The 21,065-nt window shown below is 47.6% G+C and overlaps 1 protein-coding gene across 3 annotated transcripts; it reads left to right on the plus strand.

Annotated features, from left to right (window-relative positions):
* Positions 1–1,659: 1,659 nt before the first annotated feature.
* On the plus strand, positions 1,660–20,773 carry ZXDC (ZXD family zinc finger C). 3 transcript variants are annotated; one of them, XM_040358887.1, is made up of 10 exons: positions 1,662–2,599; positions 5,579–5,731; positions 6,545–6,623; positions 7,405–7,535; positions 9,519–9,683; positions 12,796–13,469; positions 15,756–15,840; positions 17,160–17,311; positions 19,001–19,123; positions 19,214–20,773. In XM_040358887.1, the coding sequence occupies exons 1-10, from the start codon at positions 1,705–1,707 to the stop codon at positions 19,298–19,300; spliced, it is 2,544 nt and encodes an 847-aa protein (XP_040214821.1). In that variant the 5' UTR covers positions 1,662–1,704; the 3' UTR covers positions 19,301–20,773. The 3 variants fall into 3 exon arrangements, with proteins under 3 accessions (XP_040214823.1, XP_040214821.1, XP_040214822.1); XM_040358888.1 differs by having other exon boundaries at positions 15,759–15,840; XM_040358889.1 differs by lacking the exons at positions 17,160–17,311; positions 19,001–19,123; positions 19,214–20,773 and having other exon boundaries at positions 1,660–2,599; positions 15,681–15,769.
* The last annotated feature ends 292 nt before the right edge of the window (positions 20,774–21,065 follow it).

Raw genomic sequence — 21,065 nt, forward strand, 5'->3', positions numbered from 1 at the left:
TCTGGAGCCTGCAGGCTAAGATGGATGTCACCGTCGTCACATCACACGTTCCACGATCTTCGCATTGGCGCTGCAAGGCTCCAGAAGGCGGGACCTGCGGCACACGGCCACATTCGGCTGCTATGGCACTCGGCCACTTTCACCCGCACCCGGCCACTTTCAGTCGCACTCGCGACCAGATTGGTCCCGGCGGCCGGTGCTCGGGGCTAACAATGGAATGCAGCATTCCATAGACTCTGGGATTTTCGGGGGCACATTGGGGGCTTCAGCCCCCCCTAGCCACCCCCTCCCGACGCCCTTGGTGGCTGTGTTTGATGGGCACATCGGCTGCGTTTGATGGGCACAGGGGCAGCGTTTGATGGGCACAGAGGCTGCGTTTGATGGGCACAGCGGCTGCGTTTGATGGGCACAGCGGCTGCGTTTGATGGGCACAGCGGCTGCGTTTGATGGCACAGCGGCTGTGTTTGATGGCACAGCGGCAGCGTTTGATGGGCACAGTGGCTGCGTTTGATGGGCACAGTGGCTGCGTTTGATGGCACAGTGGCTGCATTTGATGGGCACAGTGGCAGCGTTTGATGGGCACAGTGGCAGCGTTTGATGGGCACAGTGGCAGCGTTTGATAGGCACAGTGGCTGCGTTTGATGGGCACAGTGGCTGCGTTTGATGGGCACAGTGTCTGCGTTTGATGGGCACAGTGTCTGCGTTTGATGGGCACAGCGGCTGCGTTTGATGGGCACAGCGGCTGCGTTTGATGGGCACAGCGGCTGCGTTTGATGGGCACAGCGGCTGCGTTTGATGGCACAGCGGCTGTGTTTGATGGCACAGTGGCAGCGTTTGATGGGCACAGTGGCAGCGTTTGATAGGCACAGTGGCTGCGTTTGATGGGCACAGTGGCTGCGTTTGATGGGCACAGTGTCTGCGTTTGATGGGCACAGTGTCTGTGTTTGATGGGCACAGTGGCTGCGTTTGATGGGCACAGTGGCTGCGTTTGATGGCACAGTGGCTGCATTTGATGGGCACAGTGGCAGCGTTTGATGGGCACAGTGGCAGCGTTTGATGGGCACAGTGGCAGCGTTTGATGGGCACAGTGGCTGCGTTTGATGGGCACAGTGGCTGCGTTTGATGGCACAGTGGCTGCATTTGATGGGCACAGTGGCAGCGTTTGATGGGCACAGTGGCAGCGTTTGATGGGCACAGTGGCAGCGTTTGATGGGCACAGTGGCAGCGTTTGATAGGCACAGTGGCTGCGTTTGATGGGCACAGTGGCTGCGTTTGATGGGCACAGTGGCTGCGTTTGATGGGCACAGTGTCTGTGTTTGATGGGCACAGTGGCTGCGTTTGACGTCTTTTCAGTTTGTTTGTGCCACCCCAAAAATTTTAAGCACCAGCCGCCACTGTCCGCCAGTAAATTTCCCATGTTTTGTCAGTAAAAAATGCTGCAGGGGTTGGAAACCCTGCTCCCTCACAGCTCATTGGTTGCCATGAGAAACAGCTGCACGCCTTAGTGGTCAGCACTTTTCGTTTTTTCGGCCCCGGTCTCTCTTTACTGATTGGTTGCCATAGGAAACCCCCTCAGCCCTCAGAAAAATAGTCCCGGCGGCCCGTCGCCAAGCAACGGCGGATGGGTTTGAATCACCGCGATGCCTGACCGCTTCCCCCTCCTCGTCTCCCTCCGCGCGCACTTGATGCTACAGGGACACCAAGATGGAAATCCAGGGGCCGTCAGCGGGGCAGCGGCACCAAGATGGCGGCCCGGGGCTCCTCGTCCCCTGCGACGGAACGGAAGACGGTGAGGAAGAGGCCGCCGCGGTCGCCACCCCCGCCCCTTCCCCGTACCCCGTCTACATGGTGGTCAGCCTCGGCGGGGAGGCCCCCCGGCCCGGCCTGGCTCCGGAGCAAGGGTTGCTGCCGTCCTTCGTCACCGTCCGGCTAGAGAACGGCGTGCTGAGCCTGGAGAGCTGCGAGGCCCCCGGGACTAGGCCGCAGCCCCGGGGTGGGAGTAGCAGCGCGCCGGCCACCCCCCACCAGAGCTGGGAGGAGGAGGAGGAGCCGTGCGGGAGCGGCCCGGGGCCCCAGAGCGGCTTCCCCGACTCCCTGGAGGACGTGGACATGGTGCTGAAGGAAGAGCAGGTGGACGGCTTCCTGGTGGAGGATATCGGGGAGCTTCAGGTGAATCTGGGGGAGGCCCTGGACCTGGCCAGGAAGGGGGTCCTCCTGGTCTTCCGCTGCCCCGAGCCCGGCTGTGCCAAGGCCTTCGACCGCAAGCAACAGCTGAAGGTTCACCTGCTGAGCCACACGGAGGAGCGGAGACCCTACAAGTGCGAAGAGGAGGACTGCGGCTGGTCCTTCACCACCCTCTACAAGCTAAGGAGACACGTCCAATCCCACGGCAAGCGGAGACCCTTCCCGTGCCAGGCCCCCGGCTGCGGCAAGAGCTTCACCACCGTCTACAACCTCAAAGCCCACCTCAAGGCCCACGAGCAAGAGAACCTCTTCCGGTGCGAGGCCTGCGAGGAGGCCTTCCCCACCGCCACCAAGCTGGGAGCCCACCGAAAGACTCACTTCGAGCCCGAGAGGCCCTACAAGTGCGAATTCGAGGGTACGTGGTGGCGGGCATACCCGCTGTGAGGATTGGCAGAGTTCTCAGGGTGTAGGAACCCCACTGGTAAAGGTGTCCTAACCTCTGAGGGTGTAGGGACCCTAATCGTTAAAGGTTTCTCCTCCATGGGGGTGTAGGAACCCTAATCGTTAAAGGTTTCTCCTCCATGGGGGTGTAGGAACTCCACTGTAAAGATTCCAGGGGGTGTAGGAGCTCCACCGTAAAGGTTCCCTTGCCTCTGGCGGTGTAGGAACCCCACTATAAAGGTTCCCTTGCCTCTGGCGGTGTAGGAACCCCACTATAAAGGTTCTCTGGCAGTGTAGGAACCCCACCGTTAAAGGTTTCCTGGCCTCTGAGGATGTAAGAACCCCACATTTAAGGGTTCCTGGCCTCTAAGGGTGTAAGAACACTATAAAGGTTTCCTGGCCTCTGAGGGTGTAGAAACCCCACCGTTAAAGGTTTCTACTCCATGGGGGTGTAGGAGCTCTACCGTAAAGGTTCCCTGGCCTCTGGCGGTGTAGGAACCCCACTATACAGGTTCCCTGGCCTCTGGCGGTGTAGGAACCCCACTATAAAGGTTCCCTGGCGGTGTAGGAACCCCACTATAAAGGTTCTCTGGCGGTGTAGGAACCCCACTATAAAGATCCCCTGGCCTGTGGTGGTCTAGGAACCCCACTATAAAGGTTTTCTGGCTTCAGAGGGTGTAGGAGCCCCACCGTTAAAGGTTTCCTGGCCTCTGAGGGTGAAGGAACATAATCCATAAAGGCTTCCTGTCCTCTGAAAGTGTAGGAACCCCACTGTTGAAGGTTTCTCCTCCATGGGGGTGTAGGAGCTCTACCGTAAATGTTCCCTGGCCTCTGATGGTGTAGAAACCGCACTATAAAGGTTCCCTTGCATCTGGCAGTGTAGGAACCCCACTATAAAGGTTCCCTGGCCTCTGATGGTGTAGAAACCCCAATATAAAGGTTCCCTTGCATCTGGCAGTGTAGGAACCCCACTATAAAGGTTCCCTGGCAGTGTAGCAACCCCCTATAAAGGTTTCCTGGCTACAGAGGGTGTATGAACCCCTCCATAAAGGTTTCCCGGCCTCTGAGGGTGTATGAACCCCTCCATATAGGTTTCCTGGCTTCAGAGGGTTTAGGAACTCCACCAAAGATGCCCGTCTGGCCTCCATGGGGGTGTAGGAATCCTGCCATAGATGTTGCCTAGCTGAGGTGTAGGAACCCCATCATAAAGGTGGTCTGGCTTGCAGAAGTGAAGGAACCCCATCTTAAAGATTGTCTGACTTCCATGGGGGTGTAGGAATTCCACTGTAAATGTTCAAGGGTATGTAGGAACCCCACTATAAAGGTTCCCTGGCCTCTGGCGGTGTAGGAACCCCCTATAAAGGGAGTGTTTCAGAGGGTGTATGAACCCCCTTCAAAAAGGTTTCCTGGCCTCCTGAGGGTGTCGGAAACCCACTGTTAAAGGTTTCCTGGCCTCCTGAGGGTGTAGGAACCCTGCCATAAATGTTGCTGGCTTCCATAGAGGTGTAGGAACCCAGTCATACACGCTTCCTGACTTCTGGGGGTATACCATCCTCACCAAAGACACTACCTTGTTTTAGGGGGGATGTGTAGGAACCCTGCCCTAGACATTGTTAGGTTTCCATGGAGGTGTAGGAACTCCACCATAGACTCTGCATGTCTTCTGGGGGTATACCCTCCCCACCATGGATCTTGCCCAGCTTTCCATGGTGTAGAAACCTCACCTAAGACACTGCCTGGCTTCCAGGGTTAGGGTGGTATAAGAACCCTGGCACAGACGTTGCTAGGCTTCCATGGAGGTGTAGGAACCCTGCCATAAATGTTGCTGCCTTCCATGGAGGTGTTGTAACCCCGCCATAGACGCTGCTATAGAAACCCTGCAAAAGAAAGCCTGGCTTCCGGGAGGTGTAGTGACCACAGTGTAAAGTTTTCTTGGCTTCCATGAAGGTGCCATAAATGTTGCCTGGGGGGAGGAGGGGACCCCTGCCATACAGATTGCCTGGCTTCTAAAAGTGAAGGAACCCTGCAGTAAGGATTACCTGGTGTCCATGAAAAATCGCAGAGATGATAAAATACCACCAAAAGAAAGCTCTATTTGTGTGAAAAAAACTATAAAAATATAATTTGGGTACAGTGTTGTATGACCGCGCAATTGTTATTCGAAATGTGTCGGCTCTAAAAGCTGATAATTGGTCTGTGCACGAAGGGGGTTTAAGTGCCCAGTAATTAAGTGGTTAACAAAGGTTGTACTGTGATTCTCAATAGGTGGGGGGGTTGAGTCATTCAGTGGCAGCTGGTGCTCAATATTTTGGGGGCAAACAAACCTGCCCCCGTCACTCACGGGAGATGGACGGAAAGGCGGCTATCGGAGGCCTTACCGCAAGGAGGCAGATGGGATCTGGAGTGAGATGAAGAGATGAGCTTGCCAAAGGAAGAGCCGGGGCTTTTCCTGCTGGCCAAACAGGAAGTAGATCCTGAGACCCGATTGGCCGGGAGTCCTAAGATGTTTACATTCATTGTAATAGGAATTAAAGTGACCCAATTTATTTTATTTTTTAAATCGATAAAATAAAGTAAAATAAGTAATAACATTTTTTAAAGCGCCCCAATCCCTACGAGCTCACGCGCAGAAGTGAACGCATACGTGTGCAGACCACACGTGAGGGATCGCCACGATCGTTCGAGCGAGAGCAATAATTCTAGCCCTAAACCTCTATAACTCAAAACATGCAACCTGTAGAATTTTTTTTTTTAAATGTATCTATATCTAGAAAGTCTGAGCAAAGTTACATGTTTCTTGAAAGCATTAAAGTACTAATGTCAGAGAATCGCCTTTACACCCGGATGGTATTTGTGGAATGCGAAGGCTCTAGTGGCTGCTTTTTGTCAGTTGTGACTATTTTTTACAATTTGAATGCAGTAAAATAAACAAAAACCTTTTTGTTTCCTATAGGTTGTGACAAGACGTTTATTACAGTGACTGCCTTGTTCTCCCATCACAGAGCTCATGTCCGGGAACAGGAACAGTTTGTTTGCTCTTTTCCTGGCTGCAACAAGCAGTATGATAAAGCCTGCCGCCTGAAGATCCACCTACGGAGCCACACAGGTCAGTGTTCCAGGAGCTGCACTTCTGCAGGGAGCTCAGTAAGAGGTGTCGGCACTGACGGGAGTTGGTGTAAATCCAGATCAGTGTTTCTCAACTTCAGTCCTCCAGGCGCCCCAACAAATCATGTTTTCAGGATTTCCCTCAGATGAAACGGCTGTGATAATTACTAAGGCAGTGAAACTGATCAAATCCCCTGTGCAAAATAAATGGAAAGCCTGAAAACATGACCTGTTGGGGCGCCTTGAGGACTGGGGTTGAGAAACGCTGATCCAGGCAACCCAAATTTGGGCTTTTCTTTTACTTTCTATTTCAGTGGTAAACAGAAAACGTAGAGGTTACTCTCCCCTAACGAGGACACAGACGGCTATAAAAAAAAACTACTAAAATATAAAAAAAAAAAAACAATAATGTGTTCTAATTCTCTCCTCCTATCCAAGATTTAAAAAAAAAAGTGCATTTAGTTATACTTTAATTTTTTATTTTAACCCCTTTGTGCCTAAGGGTAAAATAGATGTTAATGCCTAAGCACAATTTTTCAACTTTGAAATATATATATATCTATCTATATAGTGTGTGTGATCGGGCATATGTTGTAAACAGGGATAGAGAGGTCCGTGTTGGATCCCTGGTGTCTATAGATGCAGGGATTTCAGCTTTTGCATGGACTTTCACTTTAAGTGTTGCAGATTTTATATACAGAATAACCTCTACATTTGTTTATATTAGACTCTTTATTAGATATATAAAGTTTGTCTCTTTTGGGTGAGGGATCTTTGCTTCCTATGTAATCTGATTTCACTACTTACCCTACAGGTGAGAGACCTTTTATCTGTGACTATGAAAGCTGCGGTGTCTCCTTCACAAGTATGTCAAAGCTGCTAAGGCATAAAAGGTACGGATTCCGTAATATTGTATGTGGTTGGGTGCAATATGCAGTGTAAAGCCTCGTACACACGATCAGATTTTCATTGGACAAAGTGTAGGACTTTTGTCCGAAGGGCGTTGGCCAGGAACTTGTCTTGCATACAAACAGGAAAGAATTGTTGGCCAGCAAACACACAACTACGTGTTTTTTCAGCTCTTTAGCGCCACCCTTTGGGCAACTTTTGCTAATGTTGTGTTGTGGTGGGCATTGCTTCTGGGCATGCGTGTTTGTTCTTTACACACAATCGCATAATCTGACAACACACAATTGTTGGCAGACAAATTTAAAGCATGCTATCCCACATTGGTTGACGGAAAGTCTGACAACAATTGTCTGATGGAGCGTACAAACGGTCGGATTTCTCTTCCGTTCATGGCCGGACACAGCAGCATTGACATTAGGGTTATATATCCTTCCTAAGGTCAATGCTGCTGTGTCCGTCCATGAACTTAGAGAAATGGATTTTACGGTGAGTACAAAAAATCCTATTTTTCCGACAACAGCCTGTCATCACACAATTCCCGTCAAATTATCCGATGTGTGTACTTTAGTGTTTCCAGTTACTAAAAACATGACCAAGTCCTGGTGAGAGTCTTCTTTTCATTTTTGAGAGAGCCTCTCGGATACATCAGTTTTTCCTGAATAACACACATGAATAGTTTGTTGCAGTAGCAGGATAATGGAGTATAAACACGATGGATGTTTTCTGTGGGTGACATTAAATCAATTTACTGTTTTTGTATTCAAGGAAACACGAAGATGACCGGCCGTACCCGTGTCCTGTAGAAGGCTGCGGGAAGTCGTTCACTAGAGCGGAGCACTTGAAAGGCCACAAGATTACTCACCTGGGCACTAAACCTTTTGAGTGCCCCGTGGATGGTAAGCCACTTCATTGCATTCATAGACGGGGTAAACTCTTCCTGTTCTGAGAACTATCTATATCTCATTTACTTTATTACATTTTTATATATATATATATAAGTGTGTGTGTGTGTGTGTGTGTGTGTCTAGATCTAGATACAGTGAGTATAGAAAAGAATCACCCCTCCTGGGCGGAAAATGGATTGGGCAAAATACCGTCAAATACCGTATTTATCAGGGTATTGTGCGCTCCGGCGTATAGCGCGCACCCCTAAAGTTGCCCCGAATTCCTGTGGAAAAAAGTTTTTTTTCTTTTGTACTTACAGTTTTGGTGTCTTGCGCGGCGGCCTCGTCGGGTCCGTCTGCGGCTTCGGGTGTCCTCTTCATCGGGTCCGGCGTCCTTCTGCGGCGTCCTCGCCGCTCGTTTCCCGCGCCGAGTTTGAATACTGCGCCGACATATACAGAGCGCAGTACACTCGTGTATTGTCGGGCAGGCTCGGCTACTCTAGCGCTGACGTCCTGTACGTCCAGGACGTCAGTGCGGGAGGAGCCGAGACTGCCCGACAATACACGAGTGTACTGCGCTCGGTATATGTCGGCGCAGTATTCAAACTCGGCGCGGGTATCGGCGTATACTGCGCACCCACGATTTTGCCCTGATTTTCAGGGCAAAAAAGTGCGCGGTATACGCCGATAAATACGGTACATGAGGAAAATCTGCTGATTGAAAGTTATCAATGGGGGAAGAAGGTTTACCTTCCAACATGACAATGACCCAAAGCACACAGGAACAATGAGCACACAGTGGTTGAAGGAGAAAAAGGTAAATGTCCTTACATGGCCTAGTCAGAGCCCAGACTTAAAGAGGAAGTAAACCCGGCATACATTTTTTTTTTTTTTTTTTTTTTTTTTTTTTAAACACCTGCAAGAGAAAGGCATAATGAGCTAGTATGCACAGCATACTAGCTCATGTGGCACTTACTTGAGACCGAAGCCCCCGAAATCCGCCTCGGTCCCATCCACCGCCATGTCCCCTGGAGCTTCTTTCTGTTTTCGCCGCTCCGGTGCTGCGATTGGCCGGAGCGGCGATGACGTCACTCCTGTGCATGCGTGCGAGACCGGCAGATCCCCACGCATGCGCGAAAAAATGCGGCATTAATCTCTGATGCCATTCACAAAAACGGCACGCTCAGTGCGCCTGAGCCGTTGTCTATGGCGCGCATGCGCCCTACATGGCGGTGCCCGTTGTTTTGTCAAAATATTTCCTTAACCGTGTAAGTTAAGGAGATATTTCTTGCACCTACAGGTAAGCCTTAATCTAGGCTTACCTGTAAGTGCAAGTTCTGTGGTTGGCTTTACAACCACTTAAACCCAATTGAATATCTGTGGAATGACTTTTAAGACTGTAGTTCATAAAATTTTAACTGATCTTGCCCTGAACTAAACATTCCCATAAGAACGCAAGCACATGTTGGAATTACAAAAAACAGCTTGAAAGGCAGTATATATGTATGAGGACCAACAAGGAGGTCACATTACACTTCCTAATGGTGGTTGTAAAGCCTAAACATTTTTTTACCTTATAGCATTCCTTGCATTTAAGGTAAAAGAATGTTTAGGTGTCAGCATCTTGGACCTGTGAAGTGTCCCAGAAGGCTGCAAGGGATGGGGGAGGGGCCAAACTGAGACGGAAGTGGGAGCGGGCACCTGTTAGGACCAGGTACCTGATTTGATAACCCACCCAAATGTGGCAATGGGGGGGGGGGGCAGACAAGCTGAGCTCCCTTTTTTGGGTGGAGCTCGGCTTTAATATCTGCCTGGATATTGGTGCTGTGTATGGAGTCAAACCCTGGATGTTTTATCACGAGGTTGGTATTCTGAGATGGTGTTGGGGTTTCTTCATATCGCCAGTTTAGATGCAGATACAGCACTACGCTAATCTCTTAGTAGCGCTCATACGTGAGTAGACTCTGAACGGCTTTCTTTGTGCTTCATCCTCAGGCTGTGGCGCCAAGTTCTCTGCTCGTAGCAGTCTGTACATCCATTCAAAGAAGCACCTTCAGGATGTGGATGCCTCCAAAGCTCGATGTTCTGTGTCCAACTGCAGCAAGATCTTCACATCCAAACAGAGCCTGAAGTCCCACATGGTTAAGCAGCACGGCCAAGGTGAGAATGGTCATCGGTGGGCCTCAAACAGGCTGGCAGATTCTGATGAGGCCAATTTGTAAATTGTTTTTCTTTTATACCTGCAATCTTATAACAAGCGGCACCTAAATTGGCAAAATATTTAAAACTCAACATTCACCTAACACAAAGTGTAAAATTAAAATTTGGTAGGTAGTGGGCGTGTTGTATTAAAAATAACCGTGACCCCATGTAAATGAATGGCTGAACGAACGGCGCATGCGCACGCATGCTCAGAATCACGTCGCATATACTCCCTAAGATACGAGGGCTCAATGCGTACGACGTGAACGTAACCTACGCCCAGTCCCATTCACGTACGACTTGAGCAAACAACGTAAATTCCGACGGCTGTTCCGACGTCCATACCCTAACATGACTTACCCCTGCTTTATGAGGGATAACTTTACGCCGGACGTACGCCTTGCGTAAACGGCGTAGCTTACTGCGACGGGCGCAAGTACGTTCGTGAATCGGCGTATCTAGGTCATTTACATATTCAACGCGTAAATCAATGGTAGCGGCCAGCGTAAATATGCACCCAAAATACGATGGCGTAGGAGACTTACGTCGGTCGGATGGAGCCAGAATTCAGGCGTTTCTGGTTTTAAGAATACGGCGCATAGATACGACGGCGCATCCTAGAACTTACGCGGCGTATAAGAAAATACGTTGGCGTAAGTCGTTTGTGAATCTGGGCCAAAGTTTACACTATTATACCTGCATCACATTTTAATAGCAGCCTGGTTTGTGCTTCGTCAGTATGAGTACTAGTTTCACTCTCAGTTCCCCGGAGCACAATATCACTTTAGGGGTGCTGTAGATTAGTGAGAATTAGTGAGAATAATTGCATTGCATCGGCAGGCTTTTGTTTGCTTTAAACAGGTTTTGCACTCTTAAGTGGGAATGCCAAGCCTGCAGGTCAGGAGGAGGTCGAATGCAGGTCATCTGCACATGTCCATAAATGCCTGTGGCAGCTTGACCTTTGTGACATTATGGACTTGCACTAAATTGTGGAAATGTGTTTTTGGAGTGCTGATGAATTCTTACACACTGATTGATTATATTTGTGTACGGCTATCTATTGTGCTCATTAGAAGTTCCCCTTGAAGTTGTAAACTTGGTCGAAAGCACCATAAGTTTCGGTGCTGCTCTGCATGGGACTTATTTTTTAAACTAATGCCATTGACACAATCCATAGGCTTAAAGCAGGGGTTCACCCAAAAATAAATTTTTAACATTACATTCAGCCGAGTTGTCCTAATGACAATCGGCTGTTTTTTTTTTTTTTTTCCCGTACATACCGTATTTTCACCGCCGCTTCCGGCTGTGTCTTCTGCAGCACTGGGCGTTCCTATCTGATTGACAGGCTTCCGACCGTCGCATACAGCATGTCACGAGTTGCCGACAGAAGCCGAACGTCGGTGCGGCTCTATACGACGCCTGCGCACCGACGTTCGGCTTCTTTCGGCAACTCGTGAAGCGTAGTATGCAACGGTCGGAAGCCTGTCAATCAGATAGGAACGCCCAGTCCCGCAGAAGACATACCTGGAAGCGGCGGTGAAAATACGATATGTACGGGGGGAAAAAAACAGCCTATTGTCATTAGGACAACTCGGCTGAATGTAATGTTAAAAATTAATTTTTTGGGTGAACCTCCACTTTACCTCTGGAAGGTTTTACCCCCTTTCATGACCAGACCATTTTTTGCTATTTAGCACTGCGCTACTTTAACTGCCAATTGCGCAGTCATGCAATGCTGTACCCAAATTACATTTTTATAATTATTTTTTATTTCTTTTTTTAAACTGAGCTCTATTTCGGTGGTCTTTGATCAAGACTGGGTTTTTGATTTTTTTTTGCACTGTAAACGAAGAGACTGACAATTTTGAGGGAACCCCCCCCCCAATAGGTTCTATTTTGTTATAGAACAATAAAATCTAGATTCTTCTTAAATGTACGCCAAATTGTATTCTGCTACATGCCTTTTGATTAAAAGAAAATTGCAGTGTATGTATATTGGTTTGTGCAAAAGTTCTAGTCTACAAACTATGATGTGTATGTGTGTTTGTGTATTTGTATATATGTATGTGTATATATATATATATATATATATATATATATATATATATATATATATATATATATATATATATATATATATATATATATATATATATATATATAGCAATCTGGGCGTTTCTTCGCCCTGCAAAGCTATTATAAAAATGTGTGTGTGTGTGTGTGTGTATATGTATGTATGTATGTATATATATATATATATATATATATTATATATGAATTTTTATAATAGCTTTGCAGGGCGAAGAAACGCCCAGATTGCTGTTCGTAGTACAGAGTTCTGCAACTCCTGTGTTTGATTTGGCGACAGTCGATCAGCTGATTTCAGCCAAAACCAGCTGCCAAGCTCGTGCTGTGACCACAGCACGGGTCTGGTGAAGGGGCACAGAAGAAAGCTGCGACATACAGGTACGTCGCCTGGAGCTGCCACCTGCTCACAGTACAACTACTATTTTGTCTCTATTGCCTGGTTGATCCTGCCAGTTCCCTAGTATAAAACTGACCACGCCAACCATGGAAGTAGATCCATGCTGGCGTGGTCAGTTTAGTCCCTTCGCCATCCTGTTCAGAGATACAAGCACATTGTGCATGCATCTTCCATGGTCAGTTTAAATCCACATCCCATGCCCATCCCTCACCCCTTCTGATTGAACGCAGAGCTCGGCTGGGGGAAGGGGGAAGTGACGTAATGCTGCCGGGTCTATGATAGCAATTTATCACCTTGGAAACTCAGATGCTCGTCGGCAAACGTCACTTCCGGTTATGACGTGATGCCCCGGATATTGATACGCCCATCTGCAGGTCCGTGAATTGCTCAGGGATAAAAAAAACGATAATTTTGACCTGCAGTTTTCAAATTGTCAAGGGGATATCTAGACGAGTTATCTTGAGTATACAAATATTGATCTATTAAATGTTCACATTTATCTATTCAATGTTGTACTTTGGTTTACTTAACAACTACTTTAAAGTGGTCTCCTGTGTTGCTGACCTGTGCTCTCTTGCCTCGCAGACCTGGAAGCCCCCAGCTCCCTCACCCCCAGCAGTGAACTCATAAGCTCAGGGCAAAGTGACCTCAGTAATCTGGACATCTCGTCTCTCTTCACCAATGTGTCCTCAAATGGTTCTGGAATCTCGGCTGACCTGACCCTTGTCAACTCTGGAATACTGACCATCGATGTATCTTCTGTGAGGTCCACCCTGGGCGGCAGCCTGTCGGCCGACAGTATCTCTTTGGTACATCCCGTTGACCCCTTGGTGCTGGCGTCCAACAACGAGAACCACAGCAGCCTGGACAGCTCCCTCCTGCTTAGCGCAGCGGCCTCCATCCTCCAGCAGGGAAATCTGAACTTGGATGATGTACAGACTGTGAATGCCGAGGCACTGGGCTCCCTGGCTTCCTTATCTATGAGAAGCTCCAACCAAGATTTGCATGCATTGACCTCCACTAATAGCCTGACTATAGATTCAGCTAGCCTGACGCCTTCCGTTAGCCTGGGGGCCAGCGGCTCAATGCCAGAATTGCTGACGCAGATCAAAGCGGAGAGAAGCCTTCTGCACAGCTCGGAGGTTGTAGATCAGCAGGAAGGCAGTAAAGTCGTGACGCAGTTTGTGTTCCCCAGCGCCGCGGGCAGCTACAGCGCACAGAAGGAGGTGGATTTCATTGTGGCTGGAAATTCAGTATTGGTAAGAGTTTATAGTCTCATGTTTTATAATGTGGAGCTGTCTTTAATAATTGCATAGTCAAACATATACATGCTTGTGATTGCGAGCTCAGCATAGACTTGGAGCGCCGCTCAAAGCTGAGGAAGAATCTCTATTCCTGTGATCCGCAGAAACAAGGGGGTGCTGGTCTTCTCATCCAGAGAGTAGTGTGCACATGAATAAAGAAGAATGCTGCTCTCACGACCAGCACGTGTATGGAGCGGCCTCAGCCTAGTTGCCTGCCCAAAAAAAAGGCGCCCCCCACTGACGTGTTTCACCCTGCCCCCCGGGGCTTACTCATAGGGTGCGATCCTGCCCCAGGGGCCGAGGCCGCTCCGTACCTCTGTTACATGGGCTATTTGAGAGAGCAGCGTTCTTTCTTCATGTGCACAAATGCTTGTGATGCGTAAAGCTAAACCATAGCCTTCTCCTCAGTCTTGCACAGTTGTACCGGCTCTTGTCCTTTACAGAAACTGCTTACTCTCACTGCACACTGTGAGCTTCTCATTCGATGCATTAGAAGCTGCAGCATGCCGGACACAGCCCGTCCCATTTCCTAACTGGAGGACACCCAGCATCATCTAGCTTTGACAGGCCCCTTTATTCATTAGATTTCAGTTCTTGTAATCATGGAGCCTTGGTGTCACATGTCAGCATTTTTCCTACGGTGGTCTGCATGCAAACAGCCTGCCTAGGAACACCCACTCTTCCAGACTGACACCCACCCATCAAGGACTTTCAATATTTGCATAACTCCTCCCAAAAGTCAGCCCACTGTTACATCAGGGCTGAGGGCTCTTAAGGGGAGTACTAAGTGAGGGTGATGTTTTTAGGATGCTATATAAAACCCCTGGGGGAAAAAGTATGGAATCTTGGGAAAATGTTAAATCAATTGTGTAAAAAAAAAAAAAAATTGGGCTGCTTTCACACTGGGGCGCAGGCGGTAAAGTGCTGCTATTTTTAGCGCAGCTTTACTGTAATTTTTGCGGAGGTATTTGTCCATAAGCAGGAGCTTATAAAGTGCAAAATAAACAAAATGTAATTGCACTGCCCAAATAATAAACGTAGATGATGAAATTAATAATGCTTTTATCACCATGAACGTCAAAATCATGGGCAGTATTTCTAGCAACAGTTGTCCTGTATAACTCTAAAGTGGTGACCCGTAAGACCCCTTTATTGCAGGCGCTCTAGCGTCTGCAATCCGCCCTAAAACAGCTGTCATTCACTCCAGTGGGAAAGCCTGAGGGCTTTCCCACTGGAGCGTTGCGCTAGCAGGACTAAAAAAAGTCCTGCTAGCCTCATCTTTGGAGCGGTGTGTTTACCGCTGCTGTCCATTGAAATCGGGTGGGCGGTTTTTAACCCTTTCTTGGCTGCTAGCGGGGGTTAAAAGTGCCCCGCTATCGGCCGAAATGCGCCCTGTGATTCTTAGGAGAAGCCCAGACAAACGAGCTCAGGCTGGACTTCTCCTTTTTAAGGGATCGCCTATGGATAGTAAAATTTACATCGTTTGTTGTTGCATGGACGTGCACAATTTTTTAAAGCGTTACTGTAACATTATATTTTACCAACAAATTGTGTGGGGTGTGTTTTGTTGTGTTTTTTTTATTTATTTATAGTTAACACTTTAAGGTATAGATCCATGGTAAATGCTGGTCAGTGTTGAGGCCCGTACACCCGATCGAATATTCCAACAACAATTGTGTGATGGATGTGTTTTTTCTTGTGTACACACGATCGGATAATCCGAACGGAACACATTTGTTGCCGGACAATTTGAGAGCACGGACAGCCAACATCCTTCGGACAATTGTCGGAATTTCCAACAACAAATGTTGGCTGTCCATGCTCTCAAATTGTCTGACAACAAATGTGTTCCGTTCGGATTATCCGATCGTGTGTACACAAGCATGCTCCGAACCAATGCTAACCATCAGACAACATTGGCATAAGTTGCCCAAAGGGTGGGGCTAAAGAGCAGAAAAAACACGTAGTTTTGTGAATGTTGGCTGAAAATGTTCTGCCGTCTGTATACAGAACAAATTCACGGCCAATGCCTTTTCAGACAAAAATCCACGGTTTTGTCCGATGGAAGTCCGATCGTGTGTACGAGAATGAAGTGTGTGTAACTGCCTGGAGAAATTGGTTCATTAAAAAAAGTGCATAATTTTTATTTTTTATTTTATTTTTGAGTCTTTGGACTTTGAGACAGAAGTGCCATGGTCCTGGCAGGATGTGGACTTCCTCTAAATCTTATCCCTGTCTTAGCAGGAGAGTGGTGGATCGGCTAGGACAGACTACAGAGCCATCCAGCTGGTGAAGAGCAAAAAGAAAGGTGGCAGCAGCAGCTCAGGTGAGCAGAGATCTCATCCTAAAGAAAGTTGTAAAACTCTTGACACTCAGACATGACTAGGCATGATGGGAATTGTAGTTTGTAGTTTGAAGACCCCTGCTCTACACTTTTTATGTTTGTTCTGTTATTTCACCATTTGTCCATTGGTAGTGTTGGCTCCTTCAATTTAGATGGCGTGGAATTTTTTGTATTTTGTTACCATTTCTGCTTTGATATGAGTGCTTTGGATTACAATCATGCTTCTGGAACAAATTATGCTCATAATCCAAGGTACCACTGTTGTTCGTTTTGCTCCTTAAATCAGGAAAAAAAGGGAAAACTTTTGCATTTTTTTTTTTTTTTTCCTTTTGACAACAGGCCCTTCTGGTCAGGTGACCAGTGCTAAGGTTCTGGTCTTGTGGTCTCTGCCATAGGCACATAGGGGACTAAGATTCATACAGTGGTGGCCTGCCTACTGAACAATCTGCTAATGTCGTTCTTTCAGGACACTTTGGGGTTGATTCACTAAAACTGGAGAGTGCAAAATCTGGTGCAGCTCTGCATAGAAACCAATCCGCTTCCAGTTTTAATTTTTTTCGGTTTACTTGAACAATCTGAAGGTAGAAGCTGATTGCCTACCATACACAGCTGTACTAGACTCTGAGTGATCCAGTCTTAGTAAATCTCTCCCTTTTGGCTTGGCAGAGACCACATGTGCAAAACTTTTTTTTGTATTTTTTCACATGACTAGGAGGTGGATTTTTACAAAATGGGAAAGGCTTTCTATTTGGGCTGTGGCTTATGATTTGGCACTAGGGATGAACTCCGGCGTATTCGCCCAGTCCACGTGCAGAGCCCGCCAGGAAGTCTGCACGGCGCTACACTAATCACAGGCAGGGAGACATTTCCCGATACTCTGCTGCAGAGATTGGGAAATGTCTCCCTACCTATGGTTAGCGCAGCGCTGTGCAGACTTCCTGGCGGGCTCTGCACGTGGACTGTGCGAACACACCGGAGCTCATCCCTACTTGGCACACCTTTTAGTTTTGATGCACCTGGAAATGTATTTAGCAGATTTTAAACGGTTAATTGAGGCATTAAAAGAGAAGTGTTGGATTTTTTTTTTTTCCATACTTGCCCAAGTTGGAGTCCGCATCCCCCGCTCTAAGACTGAGAACCCAGCAATCAAATGCCACCGCTCGCTTCTGTCTTTTTTTTTTTTTTGCCTGTTTTCCATTGTTGGCCGCCACATTGTTTACTGGACAGTTACTGCATGCACCCTTTTTTCTGTATTGACTTATTTAACATCTAATGTAAATGTGTTGTCTGTAAATTTTTAGGCACTTCACCTACTCAGAAGAAAAATAAAAGTACAAAACAAGTGTCTCCGACTGGTAACCGGATAGGGAACAGTGTTGTTATGCCAAATGGTGGCCTGACGTTACGGGACCCAGCCACAGGGGCTCAGTATGTACAGATCCAGCTTCTTCAGGTAAGACTTCCCTTACTGGAATTTTGTACCAACACTGGCGCAGGCGGCTCTGCATGTTTGTTGTCATGGCTTTGTTACCACTTTGCGTAGAAGTTCATTTTTTAAAATCGTAGAATACTGAATGGCGCACACACAAAAAAAAAGGAAAGGTCAGGACCGACTTGGAACATCTAGAATAGATGGGAGGTCAATCGGCCACAGCTCAAGGGTCTCCTAGAAGCCTTTGGAGGAACCCTAACGTTTCACTGAACCATGGCTGAGAATGGCTTTGCTGTGTAAAGCAGTGGTCATCAACCCTGTCCTCAGGGCCCACTAACAGGCCAGGTTTGCAAGATAACATGACAGGTGATATAATTTGATGCTCAGTGATTGCAGTATTCTAGTCTGTATCTCTCCAAGGTAATACATAAAACCTGGCCTGTTAGTGGGCCCCCTGAGGACAGGGTTGATGACCACTGGTATGAATGACTAACCCATTTTTGCTAGCACGTGTTTTCTTACTGGCCCGGATTCAGATACAATTGCGTATCTATCGGCGGGCGTAACGTATCTCCGATACATTACGCCGTCGTAACTTAGGGTGCAAGTTCCGTATTCAGAAAGAACTTGCGCCCTAAGTTGCGGCGGGGTAGTGTAAATGTGTCGGCGTAAGCCCGCCTAATTCAAATGTGGATGATGTGGGCGTGTTTTATCTAAATTACTTGTGGCCCCACGTATTTTACGTTTTTTACGAACAGCGCATGCGCCGTCCGTGAAAGTTTCCAAGTGCGCATGCTCCAAATTATGCCGCAAACTGTCAATGCTTTCGACGTGAAGGTAACTTACGTATAGCCCTATTCGCAAACGACTTACATAAACGGCGTAAAATACAACGCTGTTCGTGTGTTTCCGTCGTCCATACCTAACATGACTTACCCCTGCTTTATGAGGGGTAACTTTACACCGAAAAAAGCCTTACGCAAACGACGTAAAAAAATGCACCGGGCGGACGTAAGTTTCTGAATCGGCGTATCTACCTAATTTGCATATTCCTCTTGTAAATCTACGGAAGCGCCACCTAGCGGCCAGCCTAAATATGCAGCCTAAGATACAATGGTGTAAGAGACTTACGCCGGTCGGATCTTAGGGAAATCTATGCGTAACTGATTCTACGAATCAGGCGCATAGATACGACCCTGCACACTCAGAGTTACGACGGCGTATCCGGAGATACGCCGTCGTAACTCGTCACTGAATACGGGCCCCTGACTGCAGCCATCTAGCATGGTCACCCTAAACCTGCCATGCTAGACAGGACCTTGTCAGGATAGCTGGCAAGTGACCTTGAGTGCTGGGCTTTTTTCAGACTCCGTTCTGTTAGCCGCAGAGAACTATAATATATATTCTATGCAGGGAACGGCCTCCTTGTAGCAGGCGGCAACTAGTTCTAGAAATCTGTCTCAAAAAGATAAGAATAAAAAAAAAAGGTAATTTGAGTACAGTATTGCATGAGTATTTGTCATTCAAAGTGTGACAGTGCAGAAATCTGAAATTGGCCTGGGCAGAAATGGGGTGAAAATGTCCGGTATTGAAGTGGTTAATGTGCACCTCTTACTATGCAGAAGTATTACACTTTCCTTATTATAGATATAAACAAAACACTACACAGACATGCAAATAATGAAGCTACAATGTTTTCCTTGTCTGTAGGATGATCCTTCCGGGGACAGCGATCTGCCTTTCCAGCTGAGCGCCCAGTCTCCAGCAGCGCATGCTCAGCTCACAGTCGATCATGCTCAGCTCACAGTCGATCTACCAGTGCATATCCTACAGGTATCAGACTTTGTCACTTGAAGCATTTTGGCTCTGTAAACATTTAGTAGCAGTTTAATAAAATAATTATGTCTTGTTTTTTTTCCCTAGGAGCCCCACGCCTCCACCGAGGATGACGCCGCCTCAGACAGTTCACAATTTACAGGAAGCACAATAAACCTGCAGGACCTCGAGTAAAACAGTGGACCCCTCCCCCCCATCCATAGGATACAAGGAAGTGTCAATGCAGTGCTGCAGTCACAGCTTCCTCCTCCGTTTATCCGCCCGCCCCAGCCATAGGAGTATTCTGGAGCAGAGAGAACTGCCCCTCCCCCCCCATCTGTCTGTGGAAAGTTATCTCTTTGCATTATGTATTATGCTTTCTACTTTTACACGGTAGTGCACAAAAAGCTGCTTTCCGCTATGGTGTCTGCTGAATCCCCTGAGGATTTGGTATATCAGTATAAGATTTTCTACGTATTCTTTCCCAGAAAACTGGAGAAGTTTCTTCTGGAGTGGAGTATTCTGTAACCGGCACAAAGGACCATTATCCTGAAATGTCAGAATGAATGATATGAGTGTGTGCATTCCTTGCTGGGCAGACTGATAGACTTCCATCTAAAGAGCCTCACCTCTGTAAAGTTTAAAGGGCAAGTTCACTTTTTACCAAAAATATAAAAAGTGCTTGTGCACATGAGGAGCCCCAGCAGATAAAAACAAAATTGCAGCGATGACCAAAGTTAAATAAAGACCTTGATATAGGTGTAGGCCATTTGCATACCTCCTGAAGCTTAATGAAAAATGGATGTTGCTAAGTGAGGCCTCGTTGTTACTGCTTACCGTCACAGGAGTGAACATTTTTCTCCCTCGCTTGCTTTTTCTCATCCCTTCCTGCCTTGTTGCTAAGATCCTCCCAGCCGTTACTGCTCCCCTACTACCACTGGAGTGAGCTCTCTACTACCACTGGAGTGAGCTCTCTACTACCACTGGAGTGAGCTCTCTACTACCACTGGAGTGAGCTCTCTACTACCACTGGAGTGAGCTCTCTACTACCACTGGAGTGAGCGCTCTACTACCACTGGAGTGAGCGCTCTACTACCACTGGAGTGAGCGCTCTACTACCACTGGAGTGAGCGCTCTACTACCACTGGAGTGAGCGCTCTACTACCACTGGAGTGAGCTCTCTACTACCACTGGAGTGAGCTCTCTACTCCCCACACATGCGCAGTTCACCATCTCCTCCACTGCAGTATTGCTGAGCTTGGATCTATTGCAGCTGGGGAGGGAGAGAGCACATGTTTTGAATTGACTGGGGGTGTTTTAGCATCAAGGCACGATGGGCTGATGCTACCTGTGAGAGCTTTTCAGTCAGGCTTTGGGAGGAATGCAGATTGCCTGTAGGGTGTTATTCAACTTTGGTCAAAGCTGTACTGTTTTTTTTAAATATCTACATGTGCCCCCTTCTCTGCATAGGCACTGTCTGCTGAACAGAGCAGGCAGATTACAGGTCTGTGTCCGTTTATGAAAAGCAGACATGGGCAAGCCCCGCTCTACTCTAAGGCTGTCTGGGGGGTATACTGACTGCTATTCCTTTAGCCCACGTTCACATTGGCCAATTTGACAAATTACATGACAAAGTGGGGCATATTGCCGCCAATGGCACTGTTAGAATGGGTGCGATGCCAACTTTGCAGTTTCAAAAGTAGTTCCTGCACTAGCTTTGGCGACTTCAGAGGCAATTTCAATAAACATCTGTGAATATATATATCTGTCATATCGCCCCTGAAGTAGCAATGAAATGCGGGTTTGAAATCGTGCGAGTTCAGCTGAAGCACAATTTCAAACCCGCCCTCAGTGTGAACTAAAACTTATGGCCCTTAAACACAATCTTAATATTGGACGAAAACTGTTGTCCGAAGAAGAAGAAGAATCCGTATGATTTTTGGATTGTGTGTACACTACT

This window comes from Rana temporaria, chromosome 7 (genome assembly GCF_905171775.1).
Source record: "Rana temporaria chromosome 7, aRanTem1.1, whole genome shotgun sequence".
NCBI lineage: Eukaryota > Metazoa > Chordata > Amphibia > Anura > Ranidae > Rana > Rana temporaria.

Coding starts and splice junctions, on each gene's coding strand:
- ZXDC (XM_040358887.1), top strand. CDS start 1,705: ATGGAAATCCAGGGGCCGTCAGCGGGGCAGCGGCACCAAGATGGCGGC. Junction 6,624..7,404: donor AAGCTGCTAAGGCATAAAAG/GTACGGATTCCG, acceptor TTTGTATTCAAG/GAAACACGAAGATGACCGGC. Junction 9,684..12,795: donor GGTTAAGCAGCACGGCCAAG/GTGAGAATGGTC, acceptor CTTGCCTCGCAG/ACCTGGAAGCCCCCAGCTCC.